Source organism: Aythya fuligula, chromosome 6 (assembly GCF_009819795.1).
Source record: "Aythya fuligula isolate bAytFul2 chromosome 6, bAytFul2.pri, whole genome shotgun sequence".
NCBI classification, from domain to species: Eukaryota; Metazoa; Chordata; class Aves; order Anseriformes; family Anatidae; genus Aythya; species Aythya fuligula.
The window spans coordinates 18,761,365-18,779,976 of NC_045564.1; the positions used below are offsets into that span (position 1 = coordinate 18,761,365).

General features: G+C 35.2%; 1 protein-coding gene across 2 annotated transcripts in view; it reads left to right on the forward strand.

The window, feature by feature from the left end:
* Positions 1 to 18,612, forward strand: part of TLK1 (tousled like kinase 1) — a 63,996-nt gene that overhangs the window by 15,026 nt on the left and 30,358 nt on the right. For both annotated transcript variants that reach the window (XM_032189751.1, XM_032189752.1), the window contains 5 exons: positions 9,355 to 9,473; positions 11,232 to 11,303; positions 15,141 to 15,216; positions 17,702 to 17,748; positions 18,193 to 18,279. In XM_032189751.1, the coding sequence (XP_032045642.1) occupies positions 9,355 to 9,473; positions 11,232 to 11,303; positions 15,141 to 15,216; positions 17,702 to 17,748; positions 18,193 to 18,279 (401 nt within the window). The remainder of the gene's footprint in view (positions 1 to 9,354; positions 9,474 to 11,231; positions 11,304 to 15,140; positions 15,217 to 17,701; positions 17,749 to 18,192; positions 18,280 to 18,612) is intronic.

Sequence of the window (18,612 nt, forward strand, 5' to 3'; positions counted from 1 at the left end):
ACAGGGAGCATCTGTTTTTTTTGCTGCAAATGAAGCTGAAGAGGGCAAATTCTGCTTCTGTCTTTCTGTCTGGATACCCTTTATAGCGCTGTCTGGGAGCAGCAGTAATTGCTGCAGATTCCTCTGCATAGAGATGAGAAGGGAGCTGGTAGAGACGGGCAGACAGCATGTCACCTGCATGTGTTTGGCCCAGGCAGTATTGTTTTTTCTCTCTCTTGACATAATGTTGTGTTCAAGGCAGATGTGTGCTACCTAGAAATAGTCTTTTAGTGTTTCTGCCACAGATGTCTTACCATAACTTTGGCCAAAACCTTAGTCTCTTTCTGTAAAATGCAAATAGGCTTTTTCTAACTTATAGGGGAATAGTATGCATAAACTTCTCTGTGTATTGTTTATTTCTTTACTGGTGTACTTATATACTGCAGTGCAATATACCAAAACTGTTCTATTGTCCTATGGGGGCAGTATGTGGACTTTTTAACTTTTTGATTCACCAAGCATCTCCAGAAGACTTAAACAACAAGAACAACAAAACCAATAAACCCTAAGTGGTGCTGTCATATTTTCTTCTAATCTTTCTTCTAACTTGATAGAATACATCCATAGAAACAATATCTTCAGTGTATTTTTTTCTTTAACCAAAATGTTGTCATTAACTCTAAAGAAATGAAAGTTACTGCTTTTGACCTTACAGTGAAGTTTTCCATTTCCAAGAGGAAGTTGCCTGGAACCTAGAGATGATTGCTTAAGGCTTTAAAGGAGACTCTAGAAAGTGTAGTATCATGTTCATGCAGTCACAGATTATTATAGTGGTGAGAGATGACCAGAAATGCCAGGAGGGTGTGCTAGTTCCTTACCCAGCTGCTGCCAGCCCAAACAGTTGTCTTGAACAAAACTTTATTAAAAGCACTTTAAATGAGTGCTTTGTACTTCTGATTATTCTGTCACTGTAGCAGATGTTCAGATGCTGTCATTAAAAAAGAGCTTTATTGAAGATGTACAGATACTGAATAACACATGCATTTGTTCTAAATGGACTAAATGCTTAGAGTAGTAGTTTGGACAGCGAGAGTGAAATAGTCAGGTAACTTGCTCTCAGGTATCACTGTCATCAGCTGTGACCAATAGAAAATGGTCAGTGAATACTGTTAAGCTTTCTTGTTTCTTTTATATACACGGGATCTGACAGTTCACTATGAAGTGGTAGAAGGTAGTGATGTTCAAAAGCCATCAGTCATCCTGTTGAGTCAGAACCTGCTCTTTGATCACTTTTGGTAATCAAAAGTAATCCAAAGAACAATTGCAGGTGAGTAATCTGGATTTCAAAAAATATGGCAAAATACAGCACTCAACATTAAATAGCAACAAGTTTCAAAAGAATAGATACTATTCCCTGTAAATAACATATTTGGGATATCACCAACCTAGTTTGTAGATGTTCAGAGTGCTCAGTTCTTCGTCAGTCTTTTTCTGCATACAGTATTGTAGCCAACAACACAGGAAGTCTGTTTTTAGCAGATATTTTACTATTTAAGCTCTTAGTTGTATGAGTTCAGAGTAAGTCTTTTTAAGTAGGACATATCCAGGAGGGTTGTTATTCACTGATAATACTTTTCTTTGGAGTATATTATTATTTAGTGCCTGTTTTGTTTGATACAGGAGGGTCTTCAAGATGGGAAAAGATTTGGGGTTTCAACACAGGACATACACTCAGCTTTTCCCTAGCACAATATTGTTTTTAAGTCTAGAAGAGATTACTGGACATGGACAAGGATCTTGGGCAAGTTCTTTGTCCAAGTGGAGTGTTCTGCTCTTTGGGCACAGCAGGTACTTCTGTTAATATGACCATGAACTGATCTGTTGAATTCGGTTTTTCTCTAGTTAAGGACTGTAAAGGAGAGGGGAAAATATGGCGATACCTATTTTCAAAAGGTAGCCTCTTTACCACTCTTGAGGTTTGACCATTCGAAGGTAAAGGATTTCAAGATTTAGTAATACACCGTATGTTCTTTCAGTTGTCGTTTTCCCTTTGTTCATCAAGCTAAACTTTATTCAACAGACTCAGGAAGGACCTTGTCGTGGTTCTGTTGCTCATAGCGTTATTTGCTATGCTAACGCTTCCTGTACGTGGTGCAAGTGGAGTTGTATTAGAAGCTTGGGAAATGGTTGGGTGGGTGCAATGTTGAATGTTCTATGTTATATCTTATTGTTAAAAATTATTCTGTGCTTGTCAACTCCTATCATTAAGATAAGAAAAAAAATGCAAAAATAATGATGTAGTAATTTCAGGGGCAAAGTGGGGAAAAAAAATGTTCTATGACAAATTCCTGCAAGAAAAGGTAGCATAAAGAAAAGTCTGGCTAAAGACTTATCTATTGTAAGGACTTGTGTCAAATTAAGTGTTGAATCTTGTTTTCTGCATAATGAACAGGATTGGAATGAGATGTGGCATGCCATTGTTTCAAGTGAATATTGCAAAAAAGCTTTGGAAGCTTTCAAACCCATCAGCATCATCAATTGTACTTCAGTCTTAGAAGATGTCATAGACATACATGTTGTATATTCTCAGGTTTGAAATATAATTTTTAAAGGTGCTCAACCAGCTGTTTTTCTTCTTTCAAGTATTTCTCTTGCCTACATTAGTGCTTATCTTTCATAGGTACTGTGCTGCACATGTTGTGCTTACACTGGTGCAATAGATTTGTTGCCCATGGCGCTGAAGGAAAGCCCAATTGCTTTTATGCAGTATGTAGCCAAGATGCTGTCACTCAGAAATAAGAGCTTTTGGTTGCTTCAGGGGGCCAGCGTGTTGCTCTTGAGTCGTGTATGGCTTTTGGGCAATTCGGTAGTACTTGCAGGGGATAGAACCAGAGGGGCTTAGAAAGGAGGTGTCTGTCACTGGCTTGCCTTGGACATAGTTACATGACCAGTTCAGCCCCACTGACAGCAGAATAGACCCTTGGGGAGTTATTGTCCGTTTTGTTGTATGAATCATTCTCTGAGCTTTGCATGAGCCATTGAGTTTCCATCCTTGTGGCATGTGCCCACACACATGAGTGTGTATTGTTGGTTCATAGCCAAAATGAAGGCTTTGATAAGCAACTTGTAAATCCATCTCTGCCTCAGCTGCCTACAGCCGTCTGATGAGACACATAACAGCTAAGGGATCCTTAGAATACGGTACCTAGCTGAAAGGTGGGAAGATCCTTGGGTTGTTACCCACAAATTCCTCCTAGCTGATCTGGATGGATTTGGGCCAAGTGGTTTCTTCATAATTCTTTCTTTAAAATGTTTGTGGAGGTTCACTCAGGAACATTTCTCTCTAATTCACTTTTTCAGCTTGTTGGCCAGACAATTGAAATCCAAAAACTGGCAGCATATAGATGAAGTCTAAAGATTGTTTGAATTTTTTAGCATTAAAGAATTGATTTCTGCTGGAGAATGATTTGCAGAAAATGGCTTATCTATCTGGCAGCTCTGGGCTGGTGAGCTGTTGGAAAAAGTGAAATAACCTCCAAATAGCATTCAAAAAAAAAAAAATCTATGGCCATTTGGGGGGGACAGACTTCAAAAAAGACTCTGAAAAAGAAATAGATTGCATCTTGGAGTTTGGAGAGGAAGTACACAGAATATCTTCCTGACCTTACAGCACCAGGAGAATTAATGTTGAACATAAGAATGCATGTAACCCTAACCATCTGTTCTTCCTTATCAACTCTTTAGTTCAAGGGAAATCAGAAGTTGTAGGGGCTTTTTCTCCCCTTCAGAAGAATGTGTTTTGGTGTGGTTTTTTACTTTGTATTTTAACAAGATTGCATCCAACAATCATACAACTGTAACCAGCAGACAAAAGTCTTTATAAAAGTACTTTGGAAGTGGATTTTCAAATTACATTTGTCAAAAACAAACAAAAAAACAGCTATCTTCTGATGTTTATAGGGAATATTTTTTTCTTATTTGTTAGATTTACTGTATTTATGTTCTTTAAGACCAAAGTTTTTCAGTTATTTTTTTTTTTTTTTTTTTTTTTTTTTTACTTCCTACAGGTTTTATATGGACTAAAGTCTGATCTATCTGCCTGCTAATTATGCAGCATTTTTCCTAAATAAAGCGTCCTCTTTCCCTTCTTAAAACACCTCCTCCCCCCCAACCACAACTCGGATAAGCAGTAGTTATGTTTCACTTGCCTGCATTCTTTTGAACATTATCCCCATTTTAAAGTACCTGAGTAGTTTCAAAATCTTTTGGCTAGGTGAAGGGCTAAGCTATAAAGTCAGAGAAGTCTGAAGTTTGTTTGAAGTTAACTGTAAATCTGTAAAGGAACGAGAGACAAAACACTTGCTTACTTGAATTTCAGTTGCATTTTCAAGCAGTGCTTTTAGGAATGCTGTTTAAAGTCCGTAATTTTCAGGCAAAATTGTTGCTTTATGTCGCTGAATTTTGAAAAAGTAAGGGTACCATCTAGTTCAGGTTGTTACTCATTGGAACCCATGTGGAAAAATCAGCAGACATGAATAACACAACTTGAGGTATGGAATGAGTTGTCTTACTGAAGTCACATCTTGTATGTTATTTAGGTTGCTCTTCTAAAAGTACAGTTCTTCTCATTTCAAGAGGATTGCTTTGTGAAATAAAAGAATATTAAGTGTATTAAGTTCACCTAGGCACCTTATCAGTGGTAAGAAGTCTGTTAGTAAACAGAGGCAGAGGATAACTTGAGTAAGAAAAACTGTTATCATAGGTCTTCTTCCCTATTGCGGGCTTTGATGTTACCAGCTGAGGGACTGAGGAATGCTGTTTTCACTACGCATTTAAAATGACTCTTGATCAATGAAGTAGGTTCTGTTCTTTCCTGACCCTAGGTTTAGATAAGTATTCATTAGGAATTTCCTATCACTTGCAATCTTTTCAAAAGGTTAGTTTCACTTGAACATCAGGATGTATTTTTTTCCCTATTCTACTGTTTCTACTGCTACCCTTTGACTTGAAAATCTTCATTGTAGCTTGAATGTAGTACTCTACTTTTTCAAGTCGCCTTTGTGGAAGTTATAGTATAATCTACCCAATATTTATGGTCTCCTATATAAAAGTTAATGCTCTGGAAAAGCCAGTGATTACAGGGATTTCTAAATTTCCAGGTTATGCGTTGTCATGGCTGATCTGTGGCTGTTTTTGTTAAGTATTAAGTAAGTGCTGCAAGCCTAGGGTCTTAGTAAACAATGTCCTATAGATTTTGGCTATGTGACTATTGTTAGGAGGTATGTATAATTTGAGGTTTTTCTGTTGTAAATCTCAGATTGTATTCTGTTGTCCTGTTGACTGGTGGTTTAGGTTGGATGGGACCTTTTTGACTCCAAAGGCCCTAGAACTTGAATGCCTGTGGCCTTGGGGTTGTAGCTCACCTTGGATGGTGATGTACTTCAAAGCCTACTGAGGGTGGGCTGTGTTTGTGCTGCTATCTTGGAATTGAATTCTTCCTTCTCAAATTACTGCTGGTTGGCTTGATGCCATCATACTAGCACCTCAACTTGTTTTCTTAACACATTAGTAGTTTTCAAGGCTGTCTCCAATGCTGTTTTCTGTGATTCCCCAAAACATGCTGTCGAAGAAAGATTTAGCAGCACAGGTCAACTTTTTTTTTTTTTTTTTTTTTTTAAATCATTTCTCAATTCCACAGCCTAAATGTTCTATTTTAAATGGAACAGATATTTTTCTAACCTAAAAATTAGGAAACTTGCATTCAGTCCATACAGTGTGATGTTTTTACTGTATGTTGATTTGCCTTGCTTTTTCACATGCTTACAGTTACAATTTAAAGACATGCTCCTTCACTGACTGCTTGTTCTGAGTTGCTTTATTGCTGAGCCATAAATAAAGTATAAGCTGTAATAAATAGAAAGTTCTACTATTTAGAAGAAGAGAACTGGATCAACGTGACTTGTACTTGTCACTGTACCAAATACTTCATTTTCTTGGAGGCAGAATGTTAGCTTGATTACCTTATTTTCCTGGAGAATGAGAAAGTCCTTTCTGGCTGCTTCTGCAGTAAGGAAGGCCAAGAATTTCAGAAGGATGAGAGAGAAGAAAGAAGCTGAGTATGTATTTTGTTGCTTTTGTTTGGTTTTGTTTCCCAAGTGAGACCAAAGCATAGTTCAAAAGGAAGTACATGTGGATGCAGAGATGAGATGCATCTTCATGTTGGTAAGACTTTCAAGGAAATCAGTTGTGTAGCATTTTTTATGAGACTGCAAGAATTAAAAAATCTGTAAAGCTTTCGTTTTATCTGCCGGTGCATGTGTATGACATGGTGTCATGCTCAGTTGTTAAGAAGTTAAATTATTAGAGCATCAACACAGTGGGATAAATATATTTTAGGATATTCCAATTTGAAATAAAGTTACTTAAAGACTTTAAGAACTACATTGCAGTGCAGTTACCATGCTAAATCTTGATGTTTCTAGTTCCAGAGATTGTTTGATACTTTTATTGGAACTTCTATTTAAAAAAAAAAAAAAAAAGTTTTCCAGGCTGCTTTTCTTACCATTTGAAATATGTACCATTCCCCCTCCCCCCCCCCCCCCCCCCCCCGAGTCTCTTTTAGCTAGGTATTAGTTAGCTCTATTGATCTTAAGCATGCTACTGTCAGTGAAGAGAATACATGGTGGTGATATAATCAATGTTAATGTGAAGTGTTCCAAAACCAAATGTTGGACATGAATCTCACACCATGCGTATTACCATAATACCTGAGTGTCTACAGGGAGTACATTAGAAAATTCTATTTACATTTGGGCTATTGTTGAACTGTCGTCTTCTCTTCAATAGATAAGTCTCCCTGCTGAAGTATTTTGTTTTGGAATTAAAAGCTATATGCATATAAGACTGCTGAAGAAACCAGACCAAACCAGTATGCCTTTCACTTAAGTGAAAGGTGGTTTGTGCCAACCTTGAATTCAGGGGAGGGGGCTTCAGTGTAATCTTAAGGGTTGTTCTCAGAAGAATCTAGCTTCTGCATAATGAACTTTATCTTCATTGTAGAAGGCTGACAATGTGTGAAGCTGTTGATCTTTCTTCATCTGGAAGCTGTAATTGATTGCCAGATAACAAGTGTCCATTCAGGGTAATAAGGGAGTCGAAGGTAAAGATTGAGGCTTGGAACCTGATTCCATATTTAGTAGGAAAGAAACTTGTCTGATCTGTCAGGCCTTTGTGTTTCCGTCTGCAGCTCTGCTCTGTAGTCTAGCAGTGTTCATGGTAGAGATCATAGTATGTGTGTGTCCCAAAAGATCCAGTTTGTCGTAGGTTAAGGCTTAGAGCAGAAGCTTCCTGCTAAACTTTCTCCTAAAATGTCATTTATACTGAGGTGTGAGCAAATGTTTGGTCAAATTGTCATATCTCTGCAAGTATTCATATATTTGGGCATTTGAGGCCTGGTGTACAGGTGTTGTTGCACTTAATTATTTTCTGGTTACCAGTTGTGAAAAATTCAAACTACTGTGGAGAATCCACTGATTTCTTACATCTCTGTTTTGGTAAGGTAGAAATACGATATGACTGAGGATACTGAATGCCATGCAAAAGCTTGCAATTTCTCTGAGTTTATAATTCTGACTTTTGACATAACCAGTTGCTAAAGAAGTTATCTGAGACGTTTGGACTTCTCAGAAGAGTTCTGGCAAACGGAAGTCCTTCACAGGACATTATACTAGGACTTTTATACTAGAGGCTGTGTAGGGTTCTGAAAGCTAAATTGCTGCAGAAGAACCCACCCCCCACCCTGTCAAAATATACAGCAACTGGGTAGTGTTGGTTGGTTATTTTTTATTTTCTTAAATGACCAAAAGAAGCTTTGCAAAATCTGGTAGTGATTACAAGAAATAAAGAGAAGTTGCTTTTTAGGGCTCACTGTAATCGTTTAGGTAATCTTTGAGTTTGTTGTTGTTGTTTGGTTTTGGTTTATTTTTTTTTTTTTGGAAGATAGTGGACGTTTGAGTAGCAGCAGTTGGTAGGAATGCCAGTCTGTCATTTAGCATCATTATAAATACGCCTCAATTAAGTGCTTGAGCTTTGAGTTGGTGAATTGGCTTTCAGAGGTAGGAATGAAGCTAGTTCAAGAAGGCTGTGAGTATATTTTTAAAACTATAGGTTTTGTTTATCTTGTTAGCAGCAGTAGGATTTATGAAATTTGTAGTTTGCATGAAAAGAGAATTCCAAAACCTTTTTTTAATAGTGCCATTTGAACGTACATGGTTATTACTTTCAGTCCTTTTTGTACTACTTTTCTGACAGTGTGTGTTGTCCTGTGGGATTGAAAAGCACAAAGTTGGTAAGTTGTATTTTAGTTGAAAAAATAAGGCTACAACATTTTGTGAGGTACTAGAGGGATATGTCACTAAAATACTTCATAAAGACTTTGGCATTAAATAACTTATTTAAAATAAAGCAACTGAAATGTTTCCAATTTGAAGATAAACTGAATGTTCAAGTAGTTGAAAAGACAAAAACAAAGAACACAGTTTGTGTAAATACAGAAGGCTATTTGTCTACATGATCTTCAAGACTGATTAAACAGTCGTAAGTGATTTAAATACAAATTAGAAAGCTGCACATCATGCTCGTGCTACACATGCTCGTGTAGGCTGAGCTCATCAGAAGCTCCTTTTATTCCCCCACTTCCCCCTATCTTCCTTCCCCTCCTGATGCCAGGAGCACTGCTTTACCTCCTCCTAGCAGCATTTGTAGGAGGCACCACCTGTACAAGGGTCTCTGCTTACTCCTGGCTCCTTACACATTGCTGATCCTGCTTCTTGATTGTCTGCCTTCCAAATAATACCACATTTCCTTGTGTGTGCTGCGGACTATGGTTTATGTCCTCATTTTCCCTTTTTCCTGTGATTTTTACTTGACTTGGATATTGATATTGTGATAGTCTAAACAATTTAAATAATACAGTGATCAAGGGGATTTGCTGAATCGGGAGGTTTTATGCTGGAAAATATTTTGCTCTTGTTGCTAGTTTGTTTTTTTTTTCCTTTTTTTTTTTTTTTTTTATAGCTATAAATAGTTACCTAGTTGGCGTATCACACACTGCAGGCTCCATGACTCTTACACGCCTCTAACAGATTTTAGTTTTCACCAAAATTGACAAGGATATTCTGATACATGGAAGTTTACCCAAAATTTCTAGAATTCATTGAGTTAATTTGTTACTAAGTAACAGATGGTGAAACATTGACAAGTCGGTGGCATAAATACTATCTTTGCATAGACCAGTGACATTTTTGGCTTTTTTGTAAAATACTTCACTGCAAGCAAGCTTTTTAGGGAATATAATTTATTTTATTTTATTTTTAGGAGCAATGGATGAGCTTCATAGCCTGGACCCAAGAAGACAGGAACTGTTAGAGGCAAGATTCACAGGAGTAGTAAGTGGCAGCACTGGGAGTACTGGAAGTTGCAGTGTTGGAGCTAAAGTAAGTTCTAAGAGCAGGTTACTCAGATCTGCTGTCTTTGAAATGTTATCTTATAGTGTCTCACTTATATATTGTCCATGCTATTTACTTGTAAAAGTACTGGAATGTAGTAGGGTCTCAGAAAAATCATTGTTAGTTGGTGATTTTGGTTTAAGTTAGGATTGTTTATCCTGAAATGATCTATGACCATATGAACATTGAATTGTTCTTAAAAACACCGAAGAATGGAGTTATACAGGCTTTTTCATGGTTTTGTTCTAGTGTACCTGTGATCAGAGGTGGAAGTTTTTCCCAATATTTAAATGGAGCTGTCTCTTCTGCAGATGGCCAATTATTTAACTGTTTTGTGTGAAATAGACTCACAGAGTCATGTGTGACCTATGTTTCCAAAATTAAACTTGTTGGAAGACTGATATATATGTAGATTAGCAAAGCCCTATTCCTTCAGCTTTTCCAGGCATTTATATCAATTTTATGTACTTTCATTATACACTTTTTGCAATCCGTCCATTTATGTTAAAACCAAGATATAACACTTCAGTGAAAACCTTATGAACATTAAATAGTATGGCTTAATTACCTTCCAGATGTTATATATTACCCTTCAGTTAACACATCTGCAAAATAAATCTATCTTTATAACAAATCCTATTCAAACTTACTTCAATTTCCAAGACTGTTTTCTGCAATACTGTTGCCTAAACAGGGTTACTCCATTTTGAGTCATTTGACCCTGATGACCAGATACTGAAAGATCACAAAGAACATGTACATATAGGCATTTTTAAACTAGAGACTGTTTTAGGGGGGCAAACCATTTTTTGTGTGTGTGTTTTTAGTGGTGTTTTTCTAGAAATCTTAATTCAGACGTGATCTAGTTATTCAGAAGATGTCACAGATCTATACTGTCCTGCAAACGGATGCAGCGCTGGAATTTAATGCTTTGAAGCAAGCTGAGTGTGTGCCTTCAGAATAGTTGTTTTACTTCAAAGTATTTGTTCTGCCTTCCTATATGGAAAAAGAGAATAATCTAGCATTATAACATTTTTTTTATTAAAAAAAAAGCTCAACTTATATTAACAGTTTTTCGTAAGTGAATATGGAGCAGACTCTTTCAATAGAATGTCCTTGTCATTCTTTGTTCAAAAGATCTTTGAATAAATCAGCCTTAGAAAAAGAATAAATACTGTAATTTGAAACTATTTCAGTTTTTTTATTTTTTTGCTCCACTAGTCTAAATTTGTCGTAATAGAGGATATATTTTGTTGTAAAAATGTACAATGATATTGTCAGTAGCTTGTATTTTTGCTGTTGAATGGATTAAGGAACTCTCTCTACAATAGCCTAGTGCCTGTCTTGGAGAAAACTAAGACATCATTTATTTTGAAAATTAAAATTATTAGTAGCTTCCAACACTTTCAGCAATATTGGGTGTATAAGCACATTTGTTGGAATCATTTTGTACGGTTTCTCATTTAATGTTTTGCTATTTCCAAATGAGACTGAAACAATTTTGATATTTTAGTCGTTTTTTGTTTTACTTGGCTTAAAAGAAACTAAAATAGAGAACCATGTCAAAACATACACCCATCACGTTTCTTATCCCAGGGATATTACAAGGACTCTTACAGTTAATCATTTTTTCTTTACATGCATGAAATTTGATCACTGTTACTTTTTATAACTGCGAGTGATAATAAAGGACTAGCTGTTTTATAAATGTGTATGTAATATTGGGTATTGTATTTTTCTTGGTAGGCCTCAACAAATAATGAAAGTTCGAATCACAGTTTTGGAAGTTTGGGATCTTTAAGCGATAAAGAATCAGAGGTAAGTATACTGGGCGTATTTATTATTACCTAGAAATTTTAATGCTTACAAGTCATAATTTATATTCCACTTGGCTTTTAAAGTAAAATACAAAATACACATCTGGATAGGAGAAAGCATGCATTACTAAAAAGTACTGTTCTTTGGCTTTTAGTCACAAAACTAGATTTTGTTTACTAGTTTCTTCTGGTTTACCTATCTAGTCATGCAATGAGGATAAATACTACAGCTTTTGGTGCTGAAAATGCTTAAATACTTTGCTAACTTTTTTTTGAATAAGTAGTAATGCTTTTCATCGGCACAGATAAACTTTGACTAAGGTTTGGCTGAGACTTTGAAAATATATTTGTAATATTTGGTGTAGTAGAGTATCATTTCACAGCTGGACACGTGGGATGCAGAGGCAAAATGTTTTTTTCCAAGTCATGTAAATCTGATAGTCCAATCTACTTTTTCACTGCACAGTGTTTTAACCTCAAGCTATACTTCTGGGTAGGAATACATACTGTATATTCCAATATATATCTCTATATACATTATATATATTCTAATACTTGAAATCTGAAATATAAGTATTTTTAAATGGTCTCTGTACCGAGCAGTTCAGTATTGCAAATTTGTGTTTTCTGAAAGTTCAGTCTTAATGACATTGAATAATGAAATATGGTTTCTTGACTCATTTTCAGAAGTTGTCAGTTGTATTCACTTAAATTAAATTTTAATTGTAATACCAAATACGTTAACAAGTTATTTTAAGAACAGAACTCTAAAAACATCTGTTTCTGATGTGCTGTAGTCCTATGGAAAGTACACTTTAATACCAGAAGCAAGGTGTCTTTTTATGGTGTGACAATGAAGGTTTCATAATAGAGAATTCCTGTTGTGGAAGGTAGTATAGAAATACAAAGACTTGCTCATATGGGAAGCAGTACCTTCACTTGATGTGTTGAGAAAGAACTGCTGTATTACAACAGCTGTTGAGAGAAAAATGTAGAAATGCGAATCTCAGAAACGTTGAAATGAATTTGTAGCAAGAATGGCAGCTTCTTAGTAAACATGGTGGTACATGGTACATTCGTGTAATCATATTGTACTTTCATTGCTAAGTTACTAACAAAAAAAAAAAAGAAAAAACATTCTCACTTAGTTTTCCACACAAGTGGAAATTTTTCATTTTCCTGGTGTGTCAATTTTTCTTTTTTTTTTTTTCCTCCACAATGGGTGCAGAAAAAACAACTGTAAGAATTACCTTTTTTTTTTTTTTTTTTTTTTTGACTGATGAAAGCGTCTTGGATAATAGTTTTAGTAGACATACTTTACAAAGTAAACTTTGAACTGCAAAATAACTTGAAACCAAAATTTATTTTGTATTCAGTTCAGCATTCTGAGCAATAAATGTTAACTGGCTCTTCAATACCCAGACCTGTATTTCAGTTTCTTTTTAAACTTATATATTGCTACTATTTTATTAAATGCTTTGTTGGTATGGTGCATATTTCTTAATTTAGTGTTGTAACTGTGTGTATTAGCTGTTTATAGTTGGGATAAATCCTAAGTTGACTACCTCAGATTGTGAACAAGTGCTTCTGTTAGTTTTCCAGTATTTTTGGTGCTCTCCACCATTCCTTGTTAAAGTGGATTACTACTCCTTGTTTTGATTACAAATAAGTTCTTTTAATTATAACTACTATTTTCTGTTTTCTGTAGATAATGAATTATTTAAAGTAGGAAAGCCTTGTCTGTGGCTTTATTTGTCCAGTTTGATTAGTTATTTAAATGTTTTGCTCTGCTTGCTTGTAGCTTTTCAGTTGCTTCAGTTCCCAATAATACAGAACCCTCATTATAAATGTAATTTCAGAAATAACTGAAGGTTTGATCTAATTGGAATTCATTATGTGCTGCTGAGAAAAACAGCACTGCTGTATTTATTTGTGTATAGCTATAAAGCTTTCGGGGGGGGGGTGTAAGATTTAAAAGAAAGTACTTACGCAAAACTCACCTCATTCATTGTGCAAATGAAAAATAATAACAGTTAAAAAACAAAAGGCACACTGGCGATGTCAGTGTTGAGACAAAAAAAAATCTGATTTTATTACACACTTTTTCCTACAGAAATTACTTCCTTAGTTACATTGTTACCAGTTTTTGCAATAATGGTAGAAAATATTTAGCTATACATAAAATATATAGAAATTCTTCTCCTTTTTTTTTTAAGGAGATTGATTAGTTGAGAGTTGGTGCTTAAAATCTTTATTTCATAAAAGAGGATGTTAAAAAGCCAAGATTTAAAAGTATAAATATATGAAGAAAAGACTGAGGGGAACCACATTAGAATTGAGAAGCAAGCTAGGATCAAGGCCATGATGGTCAAGGCTCTGCTAATATGCCAAGCTGTGGGTAACTTTAGCATAGCTTCAAAAGCTAACTTTGTGTAACTTCCAAAGTATTTTCTTGCCTATGAAATAGCAGGATTTTAATCTGAATCTTGGCTATAGGTAAATCCTTCTGAAGTGATTGAAAGCAGCATGAGTTGTTGTTTACTGGGAGGATACGCCTCAGTCCCATTAGACTTTGGTTTCTTGTAATTTATATGATTCCATCCATTAGAAAGGATTTTGGAGAACATTTGCTAGTGATAGATGCACACTGTACATTGCCATGCAAATATCATGTTTAGAAAAGGATGATCATGACCTTGTTGGGTAACCTCATTAGTAACCTCATTAGTATGCTAATACTTTCTAGTTCGGGAAGTTAAATTAAATGTTGAAAGAAATCAGAAGAGCTTGAGGAAATAGACATTTATGAATTACTTGAGTTTTAGTTTTAAAACTACATGTATAAACCTGTTTGAATGTCTGGTTTTTAAATAGAAGACATCAGTCGCTGCAGTTGGAAACTAATTTTCTTCAGGGAGAATTTTAAATGCTTAAGCGTTAATTAGCTTGTAAACAAGTTTTTTTGGCTTGATATGGTAGGTAAAACTGACTACATTAGAAGGATAACTGCAAAATTAAAAGCTGAAAAATGCGAATAGGATGAAAGTGCGTGGCTAAATAGTTTCAATCCAGTTATATGGAGAGAGAGCTTAATGCCAACTATTTACCTGACAGCAATTGCAAATGATTAAAATAATATTTCTGAGGTACACTTTCTGCTTTTAGAATCATGTCATCGTAAGCTAACTCCGTTTTCAGGAGTCCGTGTTGTTCAGTTGGCTAGTGTACAATAGCATTGTAAAGTGCACAGATTTTAGTTGGAAGAGTTTATTTCATATAATGTTTAATACATATATGTGATTTGAACTTAATTTGTAGCCTGCTAATATGGTGGTTATAATTGTAAAGCTTCCAAAGGTGGTTTTGTGAAGCTATCCAAAAAATGATTGCCTATAAACAGTATATGCTATAGATAAGGAAGTTAGAGCTTTCTTGTCCTGACTTTCCACTTGTAGGCTGATAATTTTCTATACATCACAAGTAACCTCAAGTGGTTCTTTGCCACAATATATGTTTTGGGATTTTTGCAGAAAATGTTTGAAGGTACCCATGTGAAGTTCTTGGAACTGAAACATACTCGAAATGCTTTTAGTGATAGGTTTGAGATTTGAATTATGACGTTTGCTATGTTGGAAAATAATGCTTTAAGCACAAAATTATTCACAAACTTGGTGAAATGATGAAATATTGGTATCATAAAAGAATGAAGCATCTCATCACTGATGGCAAATTTAGTCTGAGATATTTTGTACCGTAAGATTTTAGCTTATCTCACAATGCTGTAGCAGTGACATAAGTGAATAGAGTTGTTGGATCACATTGTTTTTGTTCTTTGTAGACTCCAGAGAAGAAACAGTCAGAACCTTCTAGAGGAAGGAAAAGAAAAGCAGACACTCAGAGTGAAAGCAGCCAAGGTAAACTAAACTGTACATGAATTATATGGTTATTTTATACATTCGATCAAATTATAGACTTAAAAATTCTGCATTTTTGCTTGCGTAAGACGAGTCTTGGTTTTTGGATGATAAACTACGCATCTTCCCACCCCACTGAAAATTTATCTGCCACTGGAAGGGACAGGCAAGTAAAACTTGAGCCGTGTTGATAATAGCCTGTAAGAATTGTGCACTGCTCTGCGTGTAAGTTGCAGCTGTGATGGCATGCTGTGTAGTTTTAAAATCGTAGCAGTTCTTTTCATCAAAAATACCTTTGTGGTTTCTATTTCTCTTCAGTACATAAGGAGAAAAATGGTTTACTGATTATAATATGTGATTGCTTAGTTTTGAGGTATATTTAAAAATGATTGAATTCTATTCTTCCTTACAGTGTGTACAGTATAGTGCTGTAGAGGGGTGGATGACACTCAGGATGAAACAAACTTTCCATTCAGTGTTTACAAAGCATGGTTATTGTTGTTCCTCTCTCTAATGTGACTTTTGAGGGGAGGAAATGGTGGAAATTTAATTTCAAGACAAAAATTAATCAAAAGAGGAGAAGAACTAGTTATGATAACATCTGCATTAGATTCTTTTTGTTTCTAAGCTAAGAAATGCTATTTCAGATTCATACTCAATGTGCTCCATATCTGGAGGGCTTCATGATGCAACATACTATTAGTTGAAGAATTATGTGGTTTGACTAAAATGAATTTCTTTGTAAGTGTTACTTCATAGAGACCTGGTTTGTTCAAAGAACTTGAATGAGATTTCCTATTTCCATTGTTCTAGTAGCTCATCCTTCCTGCTACCAGTAGGAGTTGAAATTAGAGATGATAGAAATTTTATAACTTTTTGGCATAAATTATAACATGATTATAATGTTTAATAATTACTATTTTACTGTCAGCAGCAGTGAAACTGAGTAGTCTGAACTGCAGCATTCGTAAAGAACTGTCCTAGGAAACTGCAGAATATTGGAGTCGTAGAGTTGAAGCATAGCAAATTCAACTATTACAATGAAAAATGAAGAACAAGCTCTTGTCTACAGCATACCTAGGATTTTGACTTCCATAACATACAAAATAATCCATAAATGTTGAATAAAAGTAGTTCTTAGAATATGGAGGTAATTAGAAAGTAGGTTAAAATCAGTGTGAATCTACATGGAATTGGCTGTGCCAAAATAAGTTGATGTATTTCATCAGTGCAGTTATGTAACATGACGTAGAGTAGACTTTCTCTACCAAAAAAAAAAAAAAAGCAGTCTTTCTGATTTATCTAGATGAGAGCAAATTTTAACTTGATAAAGTGATATATAGGAATTAAGCATGGAGAAATCTAGCAGAATTACCTGGTAGGTAAATACCAGGATAACTAGTTATATGTATGCAAAATGGGTAACTTCTGGAGGAGTTAGCTCTATGCTATTATAGGTCTTTGAACGGTTTTATCTAAACATTTCTGGTAAAAGTCTTAACACAGAGAATGCTGCCAAATGTTTCTGTTTCTTCATGGTGACTGTTAGTGACAAAAAACTATGCATCAATGCCAATACAGAGGCATGTTGGACTAGTAAGAGGTGTTGAGGGCTGAAGCGATAGGAAAGTTTGAAAGTCTTTGCTTAAAAAGGGCAGAGATGTAACTTCGGACCTATGGTTAATGATCTCCTAATTTATTGCAAAAAATCCTTTCTGTAAAGAAAAAAAATTTGAACAGCGGTATACATACAAGATATCTCCTAACAGGTAGTCTGACCAGTTTTCAGTTTTATCTTAAAGCATAATAGAGGAGAGTATTTATGCCATTGGATATAGCCTTGGTGACATCTCTGGAATGTCGCATATGGGTTGGGTCACTCGTGTCAAAGAGTTCCAGTTGATTCTTCTGAAGTCTTGATACTGATTATGATAAAAGAAATTCTATTCCCTTTTTCTGCTCTATCTCCCTAGTGAACGCTGTGACATAGCTGATTATTAATCATACTGTGAGGAATGGAAATACTTGTCATCTTCCATGCCCACGCTGTTTCTGGCACTTAGGGAAATCCTTGGGCTGAACATGTGGGCAACTCACCTGAAGCATTATTGATAGGTTAATTTGGTATTTTGGATGTGGGTGAACTTTGAGGTAGGGTTTGAAAAGGGGAGGGACTTGGTGCTAATGGTTTCATCTGTAGAATGAGAGATGAGTTTCCTGTTACGAAGAAGAGGTCTAGACTCACAGCTAAGTCTGTACTAAATCAGGTTTAGAATTGAAGTGTGACTTCATGTCTGATTTCTCAATGAATGGAATGTGCAAATCTGTTTGTTGTGGCCAGTCCCTTAATTATCTGCACGGGGAGAGCACATATTAACACATCAAAGAAAAGGAATTAACGTGTTAAACTTTGCAATAATTACTGTACAGGTAAAAATGTAAGATATTTATAAATAATATATTTATTCTCATGCATTTGTTTCAGGAAAGAGTATTGGGGGACGTGGTCACAAGATTAGTGACTATTTTGAGGTAAGATTTTTTATAGTTTTTTTTTAGGTTACTTTTTTTGTTGAAAGCAATTTTAGATGGTACTTGTGAACTCAGGAGGATTCCCAAACTACAGTGACAGCACAACATTGCATTGTACTTAGTAGCCTACCCTAATTCAAGTTTTGCATGAAAATATTAGATATAAGAAACTCTAGCTTTTCTTCAGATGATGCACTTTTTTTTTTTTAAATGTAAATTTGTGTTAAGCCTTGAAGTAGAGCTGTAGTGGTTTTGTGGTGCAGCCTGAGTTAAAAGGCAAAAAACATTTTCTTTCACACTTTTGATGACCAAAGGCTACAGTAACATGAGTAATGCAATCTAGATTACAAATTCTTTCTACAGATGAGCTGTGTCATTCAGTGTTTGTATAATATATTTTAATCAAAAAGCTTGACTGATTTGAGGGTCATATCTTCTCTTCAGTACCAAGGTGGAAACGGCTCTAGTCCAGTTCGAGGTGTACCTCCTGCAATCCGATCTCCTCAGAATTCACATTCCGCCCCTTCTTCTGTAAGTTTGTGAACTTCATGACTGCTGGAGATAGTTTAATGGTCTAAAAGTAGCATAACTAGAAAAAAAAATCTGTATATAAAGGAAATTTTTTCAAAGGAATGAATTAATTCTCTAAACAGCAAAAATAATAAAAAAAATAAGTTAAATGTTAAAACTAAAATTTTCTAGAACTAAACTTTTAACAGTGGGACTTTTTTTCTAAAACCAATACAAAGTACAAGGTAATTATGTGAACTGTTATAAAAATCTTAAAATGTTTTACTGACACTTACTCATAAGCCTCAAACAAAAATGAGTATTTTCATTAATTACAAGGAAAATGAACTCCTG